Source organism: Tachysurus vachellii, chromosome 5 (genome assembly GCF_030014155.1).
Source record: "Tachysurus vachellii isolate PV-2020 chromosome 5, HZAU_Pvac_v1, whole genome shotgun sequence".
NCBI lineage: Eukaryota > Metazoa > Chordata > Actinopteri > Siluriformes > Bagridae > Tachysurus > Tachysurus vachellii.
In genome coordinates, this window is record NC_083464.1 from 20,953,040 (window position 1) to 20,971,169 (window position 18,130).

General features: G+C 35.0%; 3 protein-coding genes across 4 annotated transcripts; all 3 read left to right on the plus strand.

Annotated features, from left to right (window-relative positions):
* Window positions 1-1,541: 1,541 nt before the first annotated feature.
* LOC132845955 (transmembrane protein 100-like) lies at window positions 1,542-3,763 on the plus strand. Its single transcript, XM_060870385.1, has 2 exons — window positions 1,542-1,832; window positions 2,386-3,763. Exon 2 carries the CDS (start codon window positions 2,666-2,668, stop codon window positions 3,092-3,094), a length of 429 nt encoding a protein of 142 aa, XP_060726368.1. The 5' UTR covers window positions 1,542-1,832; window positions 2,386-2,665; the 3' UTR covers window positions 3,095-3,763.
* Window positions 3,764-4,370: 607 nt separating this feature from the next.
* LOC132845954 (carcinoembryonic antigen-related cell adhesion molecule 5-like) lies at window positions 4,371-9,624 on the plus strand. 2 transcript variants are annotated; one of them, XM_060870382.1, is made up of 11 exons: window positions 4,371-4,528; window positions 5,081-5,401; window positions 5,729-6,001; window positions 6,585-6,833; window positions 6,917-7,025; window positions 7,174-7,211; window positions 7,441-7,545; window positions 7,630-7,691; window positions 7,818-7,853; window positions 8,795-8,841; window positions 9,034-9,624. In XM_060870382.1, exons 1-10 carry the CDS (start codon window positions 4,483-4,485, stop codon window positions 8,825-8,827), a joined length of 1,272 nt encoding a protein of 423 aa, XP_060726365.1. In that variant the 5' UTR covers window positions 4,371-4,482; the 3' UTR covers window positions 8,828-8,841; window positions 9,034-9,624. The 2 variants fall into 2 exon arrangements, with proteins under 2 accessions (XP_060726365.1, XP_060726367.1); XM_060870384.1 differs by lacking the exon at window positions 7,441-7,545.
* Window positions 9,625-10,974: 1,350 nt separating this feature from the next.
* Window positions 10,975-17,706, plus strand: fdps (farnesyl diphosphate synthase (farnesyl pyrophosphate synthetase, dimethylallyltranstransferase, geranyltranstransferase)). The gene is made up of 10 exons (XM_060870386.1): window positions 10,975-11,129; window positions 11,242-11,382; window positions 12,539-12,679; window positions 12,892-12,972; window positions 14,030-14,152; window positions 14,299-14,387; window positions 14,549-14,621; window positions 15,761-15,838; window positions 15,961-16,095; window positions 16,240-17,706. The coding sequence occupies exons 1-10, from the start codon at window positions 11,127-11,129 to the stop codon at window positions 16,438-16,440; spliced, it is 1,065 nt and encodes a 354-aa protein (XP_060726369.1). The 5' UTR covers window positions 10,975-11,126; the 3' UTR covers window positions 16,441-17,706.
* Window positions 17,707-18,130: the final 424 nt, after the last annotated feature.

An 18,130-nucleotide genomic window follows, 5' to 3' on the forward strand; every position in this document is an offset into this window, starting at 1 on the left:
TAACTTGGTACATGCATCATTGTCCACCTGTTTTGACATTCCTGGATAATTTGAGATTGTAAAGTTGAATAATGATATGTTAATATGTTAATCTGATTAAGGTTATTTGCGGTTCTTGTTGTCAGCGTAGACTGCATATGCAATTATGCTCCTTCCTGTCACCCCTCAAGTGCTAATTTGACCATTTTGCTGTTTCCAACTCATATGGTATGGGAGACAGCTTAGCTGGACTGTCCCTGTACTTATACTATGTATTGCAAAAATGGATAAAACCTTTAGAAACTGGCCAATTAAACAATTAAACTTACCAATCCATATGGAATTTCAAACAATTAATTGTGTCTTGCGGTCATGCTGAATAGTTTCTTCCATTTGCCTCTCTAACAGTTCTAATCTTTGTATAGATGGTTTTACCAGCGACGTGGGTAACAGAGGCAATTATATTTTACTGTGATATGGTTTATTCCATCTTTGAGATTAGTATTCTTGTATTCGATGTATTCTTCCACTGCTTTTTTTTTCTTCAGCACTTAGTGGGTACACAAGTGATTGGTATGATGTGATACCTAAAAGCAAGTCAACAGTACCATTGTTGTCTCTTTGTAGAGTTAAAACACATGACCTTGATTTACCAAACGTTAATTTGAAGTCTTAATTGTTTCTGAATTCTCTACAGACCTGGAGGTTATGCTGGATATGGGGCAGGCAGCTCTCAGGACAGTGAGGAGAACAAGCTGCAATTTTCATAGAAATTATGAGTTTCTTCTGATGTTTGTATTGTTGAGCAGCAACATAAGGTTCTTCTCAGCATGTAGAAGCAACATACTGTGTGGCTCACATAAATTGCAGCTCACTCCCACACTGTTTCCTTTGCAATAAAATAAATGAAAAATTCTTCCAGAGGTGCTCATATGTATCCACTGTCTCAGATATTGCTACTGTTGACTATGAATTTGGTGCCTAAAGAGTAGACTTTCAGAAGGAAGCTAAAATTGATTATGTCTCACTGTCTGTGTGTAATTGTTTGTCTTATTTTCACATACTGTAATTCAACTAGTTTAATTTGTTTACAATTGTCCAAGGTTAAATGCAATTCTGCTTTGTAACGTTATGAATTTGAATATTGTAATTAAAAAAACTTAAGTAAAATTAAAAGCACTATAATTTAATGATACTAAAAACAATTGTTATTGTGGACCATGTACTCAAGAGCAATGAAACGAGAGAAAAGTGATGTTACAAAATATTCTACTGTGGTTTAGTACCAGAAAAGTCTTTAAACCTCCAAATTTCTTTCGAAGGAAAAAAACTAACTTTCTGCCTAGAAAACAATGCCGTTGCTAAAAGTGTAACCATGTGTTGAGTGACAATGTGCGATGGAGAAAAGGAAGGGAGTGGAACTTAGATAAATAGGAGGTAATGGGTCTTAATGATGCTTAATGACAGACATGGAATTCCTTCTGAACACAAAGAGCAATGAAAACAAACAAGTGATAACGCAAATAATAACAAGGGCCAAATAAAAACCCTGGTCTCTGACTTTACACAATCATAGTACATATTCTTCCCTTTGAGACTTAGCTCCTATAGAGAGATTATAAACCTTAAAAAATATTATTAAACCTTATTAAAATCTGCCTATTTTCCCCATGTAATTAAAAGAATCAGCTTGGGTAAAGGGCGGCTCTTGCTTTCAGTCGGTACATAGAATCGGTGCTTTAGTGTTTCTCAGCCACGAGGATGAGTTTATGTATTGCAAGTTACTAACATGTCAACTGAATTTGTTAGAGAAAATTCTTTGGATATATTTGCTTGACTGACTAAGTTAAAAGGTAAGTTGGAATGTTTTCTTTTAATTATTCTTTTTTCTTCATAGTGATTCTGCTATTTTATGTTGTATGTTTAAATAATTAAAGTAAAAAATCATTGCATGTTAAGTAGTAGTAGGATTTTTTGACAATTGTCATGAATACTTTTTACTGCCTGTAGTTCTATGTACCATGTTTAGTAAGCAAGACTGTTTTGGCACAGGCAGAAGTTAGAGTAGACTGAATGCAATGTACAAATGTATAAAATATATCAGGCACTAATTAGAAGCAAGTACTTAGGGATGATATATTTACAAGTATGCCAATTTTTTGAGCAGAGGCCAAACTACAAAGATTTTATGACTTAATAATAGGAATAAGTTGAAGAGTATTATGCACTGTATGGTTGATAAAAAGCTATTTAAATTTTTCCCAGTTTTTATAGATTTGCATTAGTATGCCTTATGTAAGCAATTGAGAAAGAAACCTAGTGCATTCCTAAAATTATAATGCAGTATTACTGAGAGACTTTGACATTAATAAATGCTCATCATTATTTCCTTTGTCTAAATGACAGGAACTAAACCAGGAAAAAAAGCCTGCTGAACCAGAAGAACTTTGAGAAGAAGCTGATTGAAGAAACACAGCAGCTTTTACAGTACTTTTACTCTGGTCATATTACACTGTTGGACTGATATTAGAGAGGACTGGAAATTTCCCTGATATCCAAGTATCTGATGTTTAGCTAATCAACAACATCCTGATGAATGTGCCCTTAAAAAAATGTGTTAATAACACTGCTGTTACTGGTCACAGAACATACTGAGATATACTTTCATAAAAAAAAGTTTGTGTCAATGGAACCAATCCTTGATATCTCTTCACTCCCTCACCCGACCCCCACAGTGACATATGACCCTAAGTCTGAAACTGTGACTTTCCCGAGTGGGGTGGTCTCTGTTGCAGGCGTCACTGTAATAACCGGAGGCACTGAGCTGTCCTGCAGCTCCTGTATGTTGGCCTTTGGGTTTTGGGGCACTTTGGTTGGCCTGAGTGCACTTTGTGTGGGACTGAGGGAGCATTTACTGCTAAATGAGGGCAAAATTTCAAATCTGCTGGCTCTGGCTTTGGTGGTCCTAGTTCTAAGTTTAGGCATTATGCTTGGAGTGTTTGGGTTTCGTTTCATCATGAAGAAGACAGGAATGATTAAAAGAGAAAGAGACGAAGGAAAGGTTGTGCTGGTTGGTGAGGGACAGCAGACTGTCATAAAAACTGTGACCGTCTGAAAGAAGAGCTCTGTGGACTGAGCTTGTGTTTTGGTTGCACAATAGTTTATATAGTGACAATACACTATGTCTGTGTATTTATAAGCTAACTGGACATTATTCCTAAGAGTTTTGATATATTTATTATCAGAATGCTCTGTATTTTTGACTACTCTATGACTAATACTTATACCACTGAATTTTTGCCATTCAATAATCATTCATTATACCTACTGAGTATTACTATGATGTAAATGAAAATGTTTAGAATTAAGGATATTGAATAGAATATCAGGATTTATTCTCTCTCTATCTCTCTCTCTCTCTCTCTCTCTCTCTCTCTCTCTCTCTCTCGCTCTCTCTCTCTCGCTCTCTCTCTCTCTGCTCACAAACAGAGAATGTAAAACAGGAAATAATTATCTGAATTTTCGGCTAGCAACATTTAAGCATTTAAGCATTTCCAAAGTACTGTAAGCAGAAAACAGCAGGTTTACAAATTGTTTCAGGAGTTCTACAAATGAATATATAGGCTTTTTAAAAAGAGAGAGATATGAAAATACAGCCTCCATAACAACATTTCTCTTGATATTTTGAATCCTGTTGTATATCCTGTAATGAGTATGATATTGTAAACTGCTGTTTAAGCATTGTCAGGCTTGCAAACTCAATAAAATAGTTGTTTTCCATCTACTCAGTACTCTTCAGGATACTTCAAATTCAACAGCTTATCCCAGTTCTTTAATCATTGTGTCAGTACAATACAATATTTCTATTCAAATTCAACTGAATGTTTTTCTTTTGAAATGAAGGTATCTTAGATTGTCTCTGTTGTTTTACACAGTAAGTGTTGTTGCCTTGTAATTTCAGGATTTGGGGTTTAATCCTAAATTCAGTCTGTGTAGTGTTTCTGTGAAACTTCTCCCCATGTCCAGAGGACATTCCAACAGGATTTCCTTCTACCATATAAAAACATACCAGTAGATGAGTTATCTAATCTGAATCCCTGTATTGTATGTGTAAATGTGTGTGGCATCTCATCAAGTGTGGAATGTCATAATAGGCTCTGACCACATGACAATCCTGACAAGCATAACATGGTTATTGTGAATTAATGATTGAATGATATAATTTTATTTTACTGGACTATTGTTGGGCATCATAGGATTCCTTTTTTAATACATTGACAGAAGCTTGGTCCATCTATCCAAGAATGAAAAGAAAGAGCCTAATCAGGACATGTGCACAATTATTTAGTTTGTATGCACAAATGAGAGCAGCCCTAAACCAAAGGGCACTTCAGTATAAGGAAGTGCACAGCATAATTATCCTTTCCCAGTACTATATAGATAAAAGAGCATTCCAGTGCAAATGTGAAACCAGACCACATGAAGTAAAACAAGGCAGAAATCATGGAGCAAGTTATGATGGTTATTCTATTCATAACCCTGCTTAAAGGTAAGAATATACTCTGCTAAATATGTAAATGCGTTTATGTGTAAATGTACGTTTATGTGTATTACATGTGTAAATGAGAAGAAATCTATGTACGTATTGTGTACTAGATATTTCTTGGTTTTTTGTTTCACCTTTCCCAAGATTCAGGCTAAATAATGCTTTATAATCCTAAACAATTAAAGAATCATTTTCTTGCTTTAGAAGCCAGGTTGGTCAAGCTTTGTGTGGAGTAAGTAATGATTTGACATTTACTCTGACAGTAATGTCATGTGTTACGTGTATTTGTACAGTACACCATGTTATGACTCAGTTGTCCTTGGTTTCATGATGGAAGTACCGAATCATATGCATGGCAAAAAATACATATAGAATTCAAATACAAAGTAGACAAAAGTACACAATTTTCCATGCTGTGTCTTGGTGGACAATTAATGTTCTATTTGAAACACTCTCTTAGCAAAAATGCTGCCAACACATCAAATGGCCATGCTGTTGCTCAGTGTCAGAATTACAGAAATATTATTTAAAACTGAAAAACCTTTACTTCCTCAGGATTCAATCAAGAGCAGATTCTGTTACCACCAGCGCCAATCAATAAGGAAGTAGGAGCAAGTGTGCTTTTTACCGTCATGCCCTTCTCTCAGCCAATAAGAGCAATCAGATGGAACTTCAATGACACTGAAGATTTCATCATCTATATTCACCCCACTGAGACAGTGACCCCCCAGTACCAGGGAAGAGTTATTTTAAACAATACTACAGGAGAGCTAGAGCTACAAAACCTGACCATGGCTGACTCTGGAAAGTACACCTTAACTGTAACATTTAACAATTTTATAGGAATTGCAAACCATACTTTCCTGCAGGTGTTTGGTAAGCAAATTTGTCTTAACTTGTTGCATGTAAAAAGCACATCTAGTCTATATCAGAGTAACATGTCAACTGTGTGATAATACCAGCTCTGAAACAAGATAGCAGCAAAGAAAAATATATTATATTAAAGTTGCTACGATGAACATGTAGGAATCACAGATAAATGGTATATAAATAAATAAATAACATGAAACGATTTACACGATGAAAGATATAAGAAGTGTTTTATATTTCAGAATAATGTAGACACCAATTAAAGATGAATGATTATTCGTGTATGACTATACATCATTCCGATATCAGTCATGTCCCTTCTCCTTTTCTTAGAGCCAGTGATTAGTTTAGGTATCACTGGCCCCGAGGGCCATCTCATCGAATATAACAGTGCTAATTTCACCTGTGAGGGAAACGGCACAATCAGTACTACAATGTGGATGAAGGATAATGAGAATCTAGATTCGAGCAGCAGCATCACATTCTTGGATGACAATAGAACACTGGTGATCAATCCACTGCTGCGATCAGACACTGGTAATTACCAGTGTAGCCTGAGTAACCCCATCAGCTCCAGCACTGCACATTACAGAATTCTTATTAACTGTAAGTATTAAACCAGATTTACCTTCAAACAAAGAACAGATTAGTATTGCTGTAGTTACTGAATAATTGATGGGGTCGTTAGTAAAGGGAATTAGTATGGGTATTAGTTTCAGTATGGTTCAGGATACAAATTTTAAAAGTATGTAAATATGAAGGGAAAAAAATGCCCATATCAAGTTTAATTCTTGTTTGCTTGTTTTTCATCATTTTCAGATTAATTCTTTTATTCAGTTCATAAAATGTGTACTGAATATTATATACTAAAAGGTAAATTAAACAAATTGTGGTTAGTAGTTTATTATAATGTTGCGCTTATATGGATAACATAGTAAGTAGCTCCTGCTCTTAGCTCTAATTCTACATTATTTGCTAAACACAACTGAAACTTGTAAGATTGCAATATTTTTTTACATTGATATGCTATTTTGAGGGTTTTTTTAAACCATGTGTTTATTCTTTGATTCTTGAGGCATCTTTCTATATATATGATTTTATATCCCTGTGTGTGTGTGTGTGTGTGTGTGTGTGTGTAAACAGTATATGAACTGAACTGTACATTCTCTGTATTGCTTGTTTGTGGCAGATGGGCCAGATGTGAGAATACTGGGTCTCAAGACATTCGAGGAAGGTTCAGATATCCTCCTCCTCTGCTTAGCTTATTCTGAGCCCTCTCCCACTGCTACATGGACAGTGAATGGCATTTCTTCAAGGACTCCACTCTTGTATGTCACAGAGAACAGTAAGCCAAACAATAGTGGGGATTATAACTGTACTTGCTCGAACTCTGTCACCGGGATCACAGCCTCTGCAGTTCAGTATGTGACAGTGAGACGTAAGTGTGCTTTTATTATGTTTGCTATTCATTTACAACGTTTCTATATATATTTTGTTTATGTGTCTATATCTGTGTGTAAGCTGTGTCTTCTAGGCTTGTTCCTGGTGCAGAAGCGGGTATTACACTAAGTGTTATTTTTGCAGTGGTCATTTTTGCTATCCTCACATATTTCTTCATAAAGCACCACAGGTATGATGATTCAGACACATATTAATCAGTGCTGAAATGTTGAATGTCACGAAAAGAAATATTTAGACATTGGAGTAGGAAGGATTATAAATATAAAATGTATTGATATTAATCTCAAATATTTGTTCCATTTATAATTATATTTTAGAAAACAGGCTAATCCTGTGCGAGAAGTACCTGTACAAAGTAAGAATATTTACCAAGAATCACTGAAATACACCTAAAATGACCCACACAGCTTAATAAAATTATCAATAGTATACCATTTTATGCCTTTATTTGCAAATGTTGTTGTTATTGTTGTGTAATAAATGTCTGCTCTTAAACTGAATCAACAACCTTATTTTTTATGAAGACAATTAAAATGGCAAGATAAACAAAACATTTGTTGGCACTAATAGAAAATGTTTTTCAGTGGTATCAGATCAACAAACCAGTCGAAAAACTGGTAATAATAATAATGTGGGGGCACAAACCCCAACACATGTCACACCTGTGGACACACCTGTTCAAAATAACAGTAAGTGACACTGTAATAAAGTGTGTGAGGGAGATAAATATTTTCCCCACACTAGGAGATAAACTTTTATTTCTGTTTATTAAGGGACACAGCAGCCTATCTATCAAAATAGACCAACTCCTCCACCAACTCCTCCACTGCCTAGAGTGAGTTCAGAATTTATGATTAACTCTTATAATTTAGCATAGCCTCATTTAAAATATTATTATTTTGTTTTTACAGTTAAGATTTTTACCTTCATATTTTGTAACCTATCAAATATCAAATTTCAGGGTCGACCACCATTGCCTCCAGTCAGGCAGACAAATGTAACAACCCACTTTTCATGATCTCATTTAATGTCTGAATTGTAAGCTAACAATTTCTGTCAGCACTGAAACTATTCTGTAAGAAACTACTGATAAACATTTTAGCATTATGGGGAAAACAAGTTCCTCTGGGGTTCTTTGGAGAGGTATGGGCTCTATTCATCTAAATATATACAGCCAATTTTTCACAAAATGTAGGTAGCATAAATGCTACAAGAAATAATCAAAGGTTTGTTGATGATTTCATCAAAATGAAAAAGAATGGAGCAACATTGTAGGACCTATTTATTAGTTCATCTATCAATTCATCATTTATGACAAAGCACTTTACAGTCAAATCAGACTGTGAAATGAGTGTACATGCACATTTTATTATAGTTTTATAATTGATCATTTTTATTTTTGATGTTTCTGTGCACTCAAACTTACATTAGTTCGGATCAAGTACGTTTGAGCCTTTTTTTAATCAACTTGGAAAAATCCTTTATTGAATCAAGGATTTCTGTCCAAGGCCAAGTCTCCATGCTTGGTGTATCAGCTGACCTATTGTATTATTTAGATGTAATGGATTCTTAAATCATAAAGGATATGTCGTCTAAATGCAAATCATCCTGAGTATCCTGAGGCTGGAGACCGTGTCCCTGTTATAATTAATCACTCTATAAGGAGTATCTCCCCTCATATTTAGATCTATGATGCTCCAGGAATTCTGTGCAACTACTACCTGGGTGTCATTACCAGGTTTAGGTCTGGGCAAGGTCCTCAGGATATAATTATCATTATAGCATACATTATCCTAGGTTTCTAATGCTGTGCCTGTTAGGGTGTAAGGGTGTTAGGATGGTTGAGATAGGATGACTGTAAAGTATGTAAATGTAATTATATATAAAAAACTTTCCTTGTCATTCATTGCATGCCCTAATTGTGAGTCATCATTGCAGGATCCCCACATATATTGCACTGCAGTAGGATAATTTCTAACAGTTAGGTAGGTTTTTCATACTCATATAAGAACTCATTCTTAATCATGTGGATTGTCTGTTTGCATAATATTTGCTATTAAATATTTATTATTCAAATGTAACCTTATTGACACCTGTTTTTCTGTTTGTATTTGTTTGTTCATTTGGAAGCAGTATAAATATAAATCATGAATAACCATCTTTCGTCTTTTGTTTAGCTGCTGGCCCTCCAGGACATCAGATATTAAGTATCGATCACTGGCAGAATAAGATGGCAGAATAACTAACACCCATTACAGTTATCTTGTATCTCATCTCTACCTTCAGTTTTTCTGTACACTTAATAGATACAAATGTAATAGAACAAAAACATTTACATTTAATATAATAAACAATCTAGTAAAAATAATATATAATGATAACTTTCATGAAAATATATACTTTTTTATTATATACTTATAATGCCATATATCTGCTGTTGCCAACAGTAAAGCCTATGTAAAGCTGATTTTTTTTTTTTTTTTTTACTTGTACAAACAATTGCTTCTTTTGCTGCTTATATTTAATCTTTGCTTAGTGGAATAGAATGCAGCCCATTTTTTTTTTTTTTGTCCTACTTTTAACCTTTGGACATTAAGTAAATAAAAAGTTATATTGTATAGTTATATTGTGCTGATAAGTGATTTACCCTAAGTGGTAAATCAAGCCTCAATAACAGCACTGTTAACAGGTAGTATGAACTGAGTTTACAGGAACTTTGCTGATTTCCAGACACAGGGTTGTGTAATAAATCTTCTTACAGGAAATTATATGTTGGTTGAATGTTTTTCATCATGATGCACCATATCCAAAAAAAAGACAACCATTCTAACCAAATTTGTTCAATATTGGCAAGACAAAAAGGAAAGTATATCAGGACTCAGTCCAAAAGTAATCAAAAATATATCCCAGAAGACTTGCAGCTGTAGTTGAAGCCAAAGGTGATTCTACCAAGTATTGTACTTGAGAGAGAGAGAGAGAGAGATAGATAGATAGATAGATAGATAGATAGATAGATAGATAGATAGATAGATAGATAGATAGATAGATAGATAGATGTGTGTGTGTGTGTGTGTGTGTGTGTGTGTGTGTGTGTGTGTGTGTGTGTGTGTGTGTGTGTGTGTGTGTACATGTATACTCATGTATACTATGTTAATTGAACATTTAAGAGTTTTTAAAAAATACTTTGCAAGGAGCAACTTTTGGATCACATGTCGCCCTCTTGTGGATCTTTTGACTTCCCGTTCAGATTAGTGTTATACAGAAGTACAGATTTATTGCTGACTCATGACATGATAGCTTAAAACTTTACATTACATTTTTATATAATCACATTTTTGAAAGTGGGAAGGACCTTTTTTTCAGGAGGCATTGAGCAGCATTGAAATAGTTTCAGTTGTTACTGAATTTGTCAGTATTAGTACTGTGGAAATAGAGTTAAACCAAGCTTCAAGTTTCTATTTCTGTTTACCTACTAATTTCATTAATTGCAGTTAGGTGTAAATAAGATTAATTTTTTTATTATTATAAAAATTTTAATAAAATAAAAAAATATTTTTTAAATAATTATTTTCAAAAATAATTTTTTGGGTTTGGCAACAAAATGCATGCAGAAAAAATTATAATAGATTATTTGACTGATTTGACACAGTTTGACTGTTGAAACACATTTAAATCAAAGAGATATAATAATATCTAGTATTAAAAAATACTATTATATTATAAATACTAGATATTATTATATCTCTGATAAAATTATAAAATTTAATAATAAATATAATATTATGTAAAATATGCGAAGTACATGACGGGGGGGGGGGGGAATCACTAAGGGAATCAACAAGATAAAGAATCGAATCATTTGAACTAATTCACTTAAATCACTAAAATGAATCATTTTGGTAACTTCAGATGGTTCGTTTTAGATCCCCTGATATTCGCCCCTCCCATCTAACGTTTCCATTGGTTCCTAGCGCTGAAGCCCATCCTCGTCCGATTGCTCTGACAAATGAGATCCTCATACGTCATATGATGCTTTTCGAGTACGAGCCTCGGCAGAGCGGTCGCAAAGGATTTCGGGATTTGAAGTGTACAGATAGTCGTATTAAACCTGTGTTTATGCATCGAAAACTACAACATCCAAAAGCCCGTCCGAAATGTGGGAAGTCGGGTGTTTTCTTGTGTCACTCAGCAGGTAAAATATAACTGCACTCACGATTGGTAGAGTGATGTTTTGGCACTGTCATTAGCTCAAGACAAGGACGACAACAACATGGTAAGTTATACATTTATTTATAACATATCAGAAAGTATATTTTACTTAGTTAATTTCACTCCAAGTCATGCTCCATGGACACCTTTATGCTCTGTGACCGCTTTGTTTCCAGGGAGACACAACCTGCAGTAAAGCTGTCCACTTGTCAGACCCACAGCTTTTCGACAGATACTTTGAGAAGCTGCTGTGTGAGTTGACTGAGCAGGATTTCACAGACCCGGTACTTTCTGATGCTCTCAGCAGGCTCAAAGAGGTCAGTTCTACCTCTGATATGTTCATGTAGTGAAGGAGGTGTTGAACTATTCTGGGTCTTTGCACTCATATGATTGTCTGACACTCTGAGCTGTTTTGTATTGTATCTGTTTTGTTTTCTCTCAAATCGAATGCACATTTTATTTGTCTCACATACAACCGTAAATAGTGAAATTTAGTGAAATGCTTATTATCTCTGCTTCCTAAAAAATAGAATCAGTAAGAATTGTTAAAATATAATAAGAATAAGAATAGAATTTCAATTTCATTTAGACTCATTATCACAACAATGGACAGTTTTGCAAAATGAGCATTTACGTATAAAGGTACTCGTTGCCAGACTTTAAAAATAGAAACATTCAGAAATCTTTACGGTAAAGTATGACTCGGTTAATGTGAGACTTCAAAAGGTTTTATATCTTTTGTTTTTAGATAATATGATTTTTTTTTTCATGAGAAAAGGGAAAGAACCAAATACTAAAAAACATTTTCTCTAATTAATCCAAAAATGAGGAAGTCCAGCAGGAAAAAAAGAAAATTTTATATCAATTCAAGTCAAGTCAAGAGGCTTTTATTGTCATTTCAACTATATATTGCTGTTGCAGTACACAGTGAAATGAGACAACGTTTCTCCAGGATCATGCTGCTACATAAAACAAAGTCAGAGGACTTAAGTAAGTTAGTTAAGGACTTAAGTAAGTTAGTCCTAGCCACATAAAGTGCAACTGTGCAACGTGGTGCAAACACTGTGAAACAAGACAGTGCAGGACAAAAGACAATGCAGACAAAAAAATGACAAGATGTTACACAAAAGACAAGAAACAGAAACAGCACCGACCAGTGTAAATACTGTATGTTCAACAATATTGCGCGTGTAGAAATACTGGAATGAACACAGTATTATAGCAGCAGTTACCTGAGATATTGTAAAGGATTGTGCAAAACAGCAAACGACAAGTTTAATCAGGTTTAAGGACAAATCAGGTTTTAGGACAAACCTTTTTTTAACAAAACAATATCAGAATTAAGAAAAGGGCATTAAGCTAAAGTTTGTATAGTGTTGTGTGTAATCTTTATGTAGTTGAAAGCAATTGTTAGATGCCTGAGTCTAGCAATATTCTGCCACTTTGGTTTTTAGAAAGCTCTCTGGTCTTTAGGTACTGCAGTACAATGCCACAGGAGGCAAGAGGAACCGTGGCTTGTCTGTGATCGGCTCACTGCGTCAGTTGATCTCTCCCTCCAAGCTGTCACCTGAAGAAGTGGAGCGTGCCCTGTTGGTTGGATGGTGCATTGAACTGGTAAATGATGAGTTTGTGTATGATGAGTTTGTGTATTATAGTTTTCACAATAGACACTCAGGCACTCCTCAAATTTGCTCTAAAAGCATCAGCCAAATCTCATAAATATTAATACAAACATGTTCTAGATGTTATTATTCAGAGTTGATGAATTGTGCTGTAAACGCCCATTTCTAACATCAGTTTTCTTTCATGTCTTTTTACCTCTTCAGCTGCAGGCCTTTTTCTTGGTAGCGGATGATATAATGGATGCCTCAGTAACACGGAGAGGTCAGCCGTGTTGGTATAAGAAGGTAAGCTTTAGTGACCCTAAAATAATCCTACAATAAAGTAAACCTAAAATAATACATTTGTTTAAATATTATAATACAAAAAATACATTATACATATACTTATATTAGCATAATAAATATATAATTATTGAGCGCTTTATTAGGAACACCTGTACCCTGCACATTCATGCAATTATCTAATCAGTCAATCATGTGGCCTCAGAGTAATGTCTAAAATCATACAGAAAGCAGCTTCAGGGAATGTTCATATAAACAGAGTGGGGAACAAATCTAATCTCAGTGATTTTGACCACAGTATTATTGTTGATCTTTGTTTCATTCATTCATTTACAGCATTTAGTAGACACCCTTATCCAGAGTGACTTACATTTTTAGTTCAATTTATACAACTGTGCAATTGAGGGTTAAAGGCCATGCTCAAGGGCTTAGCAGTGGACCTGGGATTAGAACCCAGGACCTTCCGGTCAGTAGTCCAACATCTTAATCACTGAGCTACCACATCTATTTGTAAATGAGCATTGTTGCTGAACATGCGCATCAGTTTATGTCCTCAAGATGTCTACCATCTACTAATGGCTACGTCCAGCATGATGCACCAAGTATTATGTCTGGTTTCTGGTTTCATGAACGCAATCATGCCAACATCGAGAAGAACCTTAACGGAATCCGTGCTACAAAGCAAGCAGTGGCCTACCTAGCATTAGTATAATGCTAAAATTCTTTTTTCTTTTTTTCTTTTTTTTTTTGGTCATATGGAAAAAATAAAAGCTCATATAATTTTGGTCTGATGGAAACGATTAGAGCTGAGCAATGAAAACTAACAACATGGATAAGATAGAGGAATATTTACCACAGCTGCAATAAAATAGCTTTAAATGGTGCCATCAAACACATTTACTTAAAGTAGCATTTTTCTTTGATGCTGTGTGACAAGGGGGGCATCGTTGAAAATGGAACTTTAGGAGATTGAGGAACTGTTTAGGGATTGTGTTACTAAGTGCTCAGAATGCAGAGTGAAGTATGAGATATTGATTTATGTCAATTTTTCATCTGTCAGGAAGGCATTGGTCTGGATGCTATCAATGATGCTTTTCTCCTGGAAGGGTCCATCTACCGCCTGCTGCGAAGGCATTGCAGAGGGCAGCCCTACTACGTCCATTTGTTGGAGCTTTTTAATGAGGTGGAAATCCTCCATAAGTCAAAGTTCATTGTCTATGCATATATATATATAATGTGATTTGTGAAATGACATCCAAATAAGAAGTGATTAACACACTGAAGATGTGCTCATCCATGTTCTTAATTAGACTGTGTTCTTTGCGGCAGACATCGTTCCAGACAGAGCTGGGTCAAGCCCTTGATCTGATGACTGCTCCTCCAAAAAAGATTGATTTACACCGTTTTACCATGGACAGGTGAGACTGTTGTTTATGTTTGGTAGAAAGGAAACTAACCGAGAAGTGAGAAATAATGAAGCGTGATATTAAATACACATAATAGTTAGAATGGAAGGTGTTAGTATGCATCATGTGCAATTTTCTGTCTTTTGAATTTAATGGATTGATTTTTGTAACAGATATAAAGCCATAGTGAAGTACAAGACTGCATTCTACTCCTTTTATCTTCCGGTGGCTGCAGCAATGTATATGGTGAGTCCAATTTATTTACCACTTAAAATTAAATAATAGAGAAATTCTTGCTGTCTCTGTGCATTTTTTTACTACCTCACCACCAAGGTTTGTTATACAAATACATTGCATTGTTTGCATGAAAAACTGGTAATGAAATGTGGACCAGGAAGCACACTGTGGTACCGAAGCTGAGTCAACGTGAAGAAGGTGGTGTGAGTTTGGTTGCACTGGAACTGTGCTATGATTCTCGTGAAAGTGAATGCAACTCGTACTCGAGTCTTGTTCATGAGTCTTGTACGAGTCTTGTACAAGTCTTGTACAACTCGTACTCAAGTCTTGTTCAGTAAATAAAGTAACCTGCACTTGTGTTTTAGCCGATAATGACATCATTAATTTTCACAACACATGTGAACCATGGGTGGCAGGGGAATGGTATAGGACAAAAAAGAGGTGGGTTGCCTTACTGCACATAACAGCACCAAAATCTTTTTTTTGTTGGGTTTTTTTTTAAAAAAAGGCTAAAAATATAATGATTCGCATTGTGTTCACCATGTGTGTTTGTGATGCGGTTCCACTGGGATTTTATCTAATCAAATGAATCTGAAACCAGACCAGTGCTGCACCAGGAACAATCATATTCAAATCTGGAAAACAGCAAAATGTGCCCAGTGTGAAAACCCCCCTATCCATGACCTAGTGTAGTCTAGTCTACTAGTATCAAGAAATATGTATTGATAGAAACTTAAATGGCAAGTTGCAAGCAACTTCTGTAAGTTGCTCTAGATAAGTGCATACTAAGAAAAAATACATTTGAGGTAACAAAGAAATGCTGAGAGTTTGACTAGATTCAGTGCCTGTCCTGCATGGGACAAAAACAGTACATAATGCATTTGTGGGAAGATATGTATAACCAAATGAATAAATTCACAAGCAAATGCATTCTGTTACACGGATTTGGCCAACTGTAACTTTCAGTTTATTTTGATTAAGGTAAAAGTTTGTAGGACACATTTTTAAATATTTTTTTTAATGGAAATATTTTGAATTATCATTTCATTCTGGACCAGCTCTTTGGCACGCAGTGGAATGAAGCTGACCTGTTCCAATAGAGGACTGGAAGGGTTTAATGTTGAATTTATTCTTGTCATTCACCACAGGCAGGAATTGACAGTGAAGTGGAACACAACAATGCTAAACACATCTTGCTTGAAATGGGAGAGTTCTTTCAGATTCAGGTACAGACTTCACCACACTTTAGCCTCCTATCTACAAATCCTACTAAATGTATTTGCAGTTGACTTACTTGTATGAATAATATGTCATGATGTGCATATTCTGCCTTGATTCTTTTTGTTAGGATGATTACTTGGATTGCTATGGTGATCCTGCAGTAACAGGCAAGATTGGCACAGACATTCAGGACAATAAGTGCAGCTGGCTTGTGGTGACTGCACTGAGGGTTATGACCCCTGAGCAGAGGGTGGAGCTAGAGGTGAGGATGGATTCATCAATTCATAAGTTGTTTCTTTTAATATTCCTGACAAACAGATAAATTTGTGTAAGGCAGTATAGCCTGCATTGTTCTGAACATTTTTCCCTTCAGCACTGCTTCACTGTCCTTCTCTGTTTCTGTCAGGCATGCTATGGCCGTAGTGATGCTGAGAGCGTAGAGCGAGTGAAGGCACTTTACGACACACTGGAAATGCCTCTCCGATACCACCAGTATGAGGAAGAGAGCTACCTGCGACTCCAAAACCTCATCCATCAGCACGCACAAAATCTTCCCCATGCTGTTTTTCTTAACTTTGCCAAGAAAATCTATAAGAGAAACAAATAAGGGATAATTTATTTTATTTTATTATTTTATTTTTTTGCAAGAGGAAGTATGTTTATTGCAAAGCAGTAGAAAATAGTAGTGAATTTGATCATTGGTGTAAATATGTTCTCAAGAGTAGCTTTAGAAATATATATTTTTTTCACACAAGAATTAGCTCTTGAGCCCAAAATGAAACTTTTGAGAGATGCATTTCCATTGCAACATTTACAACTGTCAGTTATAATCAGCTCTAATATGTGAAATGTTACATTTGTCTTAGGACATTTGTACATTGTCCAAACCAAAATAATCTAATTGTATTTTTTATATATATATATATATATAACAGCTGTCTTGAGCACAGGGAGGTGATGAAATGTCGCCTTTAAATTTAATAATAGAGTTCAGCTTCATGCAGAGGGAAACAAAATGCTGGTTATCAGGCAGTGATTGGTACCGATCTGATCCGTCACTCTGTTCTCCTCAGTGGGTTCTTTATTTGGCTCTGTGCATTGTTTAAAGACTAAACAACCACTGCTGAAGCAGAAATGAACTCAAACAGAAATCCCTAACTGTCCCCCACTGTCTTCTGTTTGCCAACCTGTGAAAATGGCAGTGGTAGGATAAATAGAGGTTTTTGATGGGAACTGATTAATTACTGTAAAAATAGTTTTAAAGTAGTGGTATTTATAATATACAACTAAAATGATGTTGTGTTACAAATCCCAGCCATTCACTGTTAACCTGGATAGTATCAATAAAAAGAGAGGGTCACATGATATTCATAATTTTGTGGGGTTTTTTTTTGTTTTTTTAAAGAATTGTCAGCCTGTGGTTGAAGTAAGACTGCAGTGGACTGAAATTTGAATAGTGTCATTATCTGCCAAAAAAGAGACTATTATGCATAATTATGCATAAAACCTCTGCACCAAGTCTAGTGTTAAAGGTGTGTTTGTCATGCTTTTGCAGGTTGTTTTTTTGCATGGAGTGCATTATGATTACAACCTGCTTTTACTTTAGTTGTAATAATTATGCAGAATAGTTTTTTTTTTTCATAAGCAGTCTATAAAATACACCCATAATTTATATATTTTCCACTTCCTATGAACTGTGATTACTAGTAACCTATAAACAATTAATAATACCATACTTTTGTATTGCAAATGCAGTGTCTGAATATTAAAGAAGTGAGATATTGAACAATTGAAAACTGTATAATCTGAAACCCTACAATAAAAATGGCGTGTATCAATCCCAATTTTAGCAACAATAAATAGATACAAACAAGATTTGTGGATATTGTGTGTGATGTGATCAGAGTAAAGCATAGTATTACTGGACACTGTTTTTCCCCTGAGTAATGTTATTATTATTTGTAGCATTCTATGAATTATAAGGAGAAATAAGTACTGGTTACCTACTAAAATGTAACTATTATTTAATTATATGATCTAAATTTATCCTATGTATACATATTAGCCTATGGCTAATCTTGGTAATCACCGAACCCGGATGTAATGATGAACTTCCTGGTTGCTTCAGTGGATGTTAATTAAAATCATTTATAAGAACGTATATATATATATAAACAAAATGATAAAATATCAAATTGCTCTGTCTAAATATATTTTTAAACCACACAGTTTAATCCAGGAGCCAGAAACCCTTGAAAGAATTTGACAGTAAATAAGGTTCATCATCCCATCAGGAT